We start from the raw sequence: 1,908 nt of genomic DNA, 5'->3' as shown, positions 1-1,908 counted from the left end.
ACCAGGACCAGGAGGGTCAGGGCCCAAAGTTATGGTACCATTACCCCAGCATAGTCTCTGCTCCCTGGCTCCACTCCAGCCTGTGCATCTGCAGAAAAGAGAGAGCCTGGGGCCTTGTTAAGCTTTCTTATGTTTCCTTGGGCTTGGGAGAGAGCAAGCTTTTTTCTAAACTATCCAGTCTCTTTCCTGGATCTTCCTGAGTTTTGTACCCTTTTCCTATCAGATCTTTTCCCTAGGTTTATCTCCTCCCCTTTATGATCTCAATTTTTGCTCCTACTGCTCATACACTTAGTAGAAGAGCTTACCCCTCACCGTTGCTCCTCCCCTGTTAATCTGGGGGAAGGGGCCAGTTGTTCCCTGGGGTGATTGGAAAGCTGGTCTTTCCTGCCCACTTGGGCGTCAATCCCTTTGGCCAAGCGATTTTGGCTATTCCCAAGAGTGTCTGTGAAGCTGTAGTTTCCTAAGTTAATCAGACTCAACCAGTTTTCCCCCTTCTCTTTTGTTAATACCTAAATAGCTATCTGTGTTAACAGCTGCACAAATGGCAGAATCTAATCAGATAAAAAAGTTCAAGAAATTTGTTGGAAACTACAATAAACTTACAGAGACCTGGATTTTAGATTGTGTTAAAGACTTCACAAGAGATGTAAAACCTGAAAAGACCACCTGTTCAGAACATTGCTCACAGAAATATTTAAAAATGACGCAAATAAATACCTATGAGATTTCAGGAATATCATATTCAGCAAAATGAAGCTCTGGCAGCCAAAGCAGGACTCCTTGGCCAGTCACAGTAGAAAAGTCCTGATGGATGGACTTTGCATGAAAGATTGCCAACAGCCGTTGCACCGGAAATGAGTATTCATCCAATCAAATCCCCTGAAAGCAGTAGCCACCATGCTAACCATCTGTCATGACTACTTGGTAAATGAAAACCACTGAAGAAATAAAATTTTTATTGACCAGGAATAATCAAAATAGAAAGTTTTATTGTTCAATGAAAATAGTAAGATGCAACATTTGTTGAGGTCTTGAGATTAAGCAGCTTAGTCACTTTTAGAAAAATAGGTCATTGTTTCTTCAATTATGACTGTTAATTTTAAAACAAATATGTGTTCAATCATGTATGAGATAGAAATAAACTGTATTACTAAAAGTAAAAGAAATGGAAGTATCACTGAGCAGTTGTTTATGCTATATAGTACCATAGTATATATCTTGGATACACTGAAATGTTTTTCATTCAAAATCATCCTCCAAATATTACTGTTCATTTATGTTGTTACAGGGCAAGAGAAGGACTCATCTCCCTCAGTTGTTCATGGAAGTGGGGTTCTTGGTGTACTACTGAAATTTCTGGAGGCCCCCATTGGAGGATGAGATGTGGTAAAAAGCTTTATTTGTGTGGAAGTATAACCTTGAGTTTCCAAAGTCCCAGTTCCCTTAAATTTGCTTATAGAAAAAATGTAGCTGAGGTTTCAGTAGAACCAAAATCAGAGCCAGTGTTCAGAGTTTCTGTTCTATATTTACTTAGTCCAATATAACATTAGTCCATAGCTGCAGGCCATTAGCCCATTGTATGTGGGATCTACATGGCCATGGACCATATAAGCAAATACAAGAAAGCTAAGAGTGAGCCAAGAGCACACAACCAACAGTAGTCCTAAAAGTACCAAGAGAGTGAACTCCTTTGCTTAGGGGATTATGTATTCCCAAATGTTGGGGAGTTTACAGTGGCCACACCCATTCTGGCCAATTATTTCTGTCCCCAGGTGTGACTGATAGTCACCTTCCCTAGTTACCCCAATTTAACGGGGCACACGTCTATATTCCCTTTGTTGGACCCCTTGGGAGTGTAGAGTTGCAGCTTCCTGGTGTAGCTGCCCAAATGACCTGCCTATAGTATCT

The 1,908-nt window shown here is 40.7% G+C and overlaps 1 protein-coding gene across 3 annotated transcripts; it reads left to right on the top strand.

Annotated features, from left to right (window-relative positions):
• The first annotated feature begins 538 nt into the window (after nt 1-538).
• LOC148090769 (mitochondrial import inner membrane translocase subunit Tim9-like) lies at nt 539-836 on the top strand. Of its 3 annotated transcripts, none has more exons than XM_087828410.1 (2): nt 539-658; nt 744-836. In XM_087828410.1, the coding sequence occupies exons 1-2, from the start codon at nt 542-544 to the stop codon at nt 795-797; spliced, it is 171 nt and encodes a 56-aa protein (XP_087684536.1). In that variant the 5' UTR covers nt 539-541; the 3' UTR covers nt 798-836. The 3 variants fall into 3 exon arrangements, with proteins under 3 accessions (XP_087684536.1, XP_087684534.1, XP_087684537.1); XM_087828408.1 differs by having other exon boundaries at nt 729-836; XM_087828411.1 differs by having other exon boundaries at nt 539-668; nt 757-797.
• Nucleotides 837-1,908: the final 1,072 nt, after the last annotated feature.

Source organism: Miniopterus natalensis, chromosome 20 (assembly GCF_054644295.1).
Source record: "Miniopterus natalensis isolate mMinNat1 chromosome 20, mMinNat1.hap1, whole genome shotgun sequence".
NCBI lineage: Eukaryota > Metazoa > Chordata > Mammalia > Chiroptera > Miniopteridae > Miniopterus > Miniopterus natalensis.
The sequence above is the reverse complement of the archived record's forward strand: the minus strand, read 5'-3'. Positions and strand labels throughout refer to the sequence as shown.

What these genes read in the sequence shown, in the direction of transcription:
- LOC148090769 (XM_087828408.1), top strand. Translation starts at nt 542, where the DNA reads ATGGCAGAATCTAATCAGATAAAAAAGTTCAAGAAATTTGTTGGAAAC. An exon ending in CAAGAGATGTAAAACCTGAA is followed by an intron (nt 659 to 728) that starts AAGACCACCTGT and finishes CCTATGAGATTT; the next exon opens with CAGGAATATCATATTCAGCA.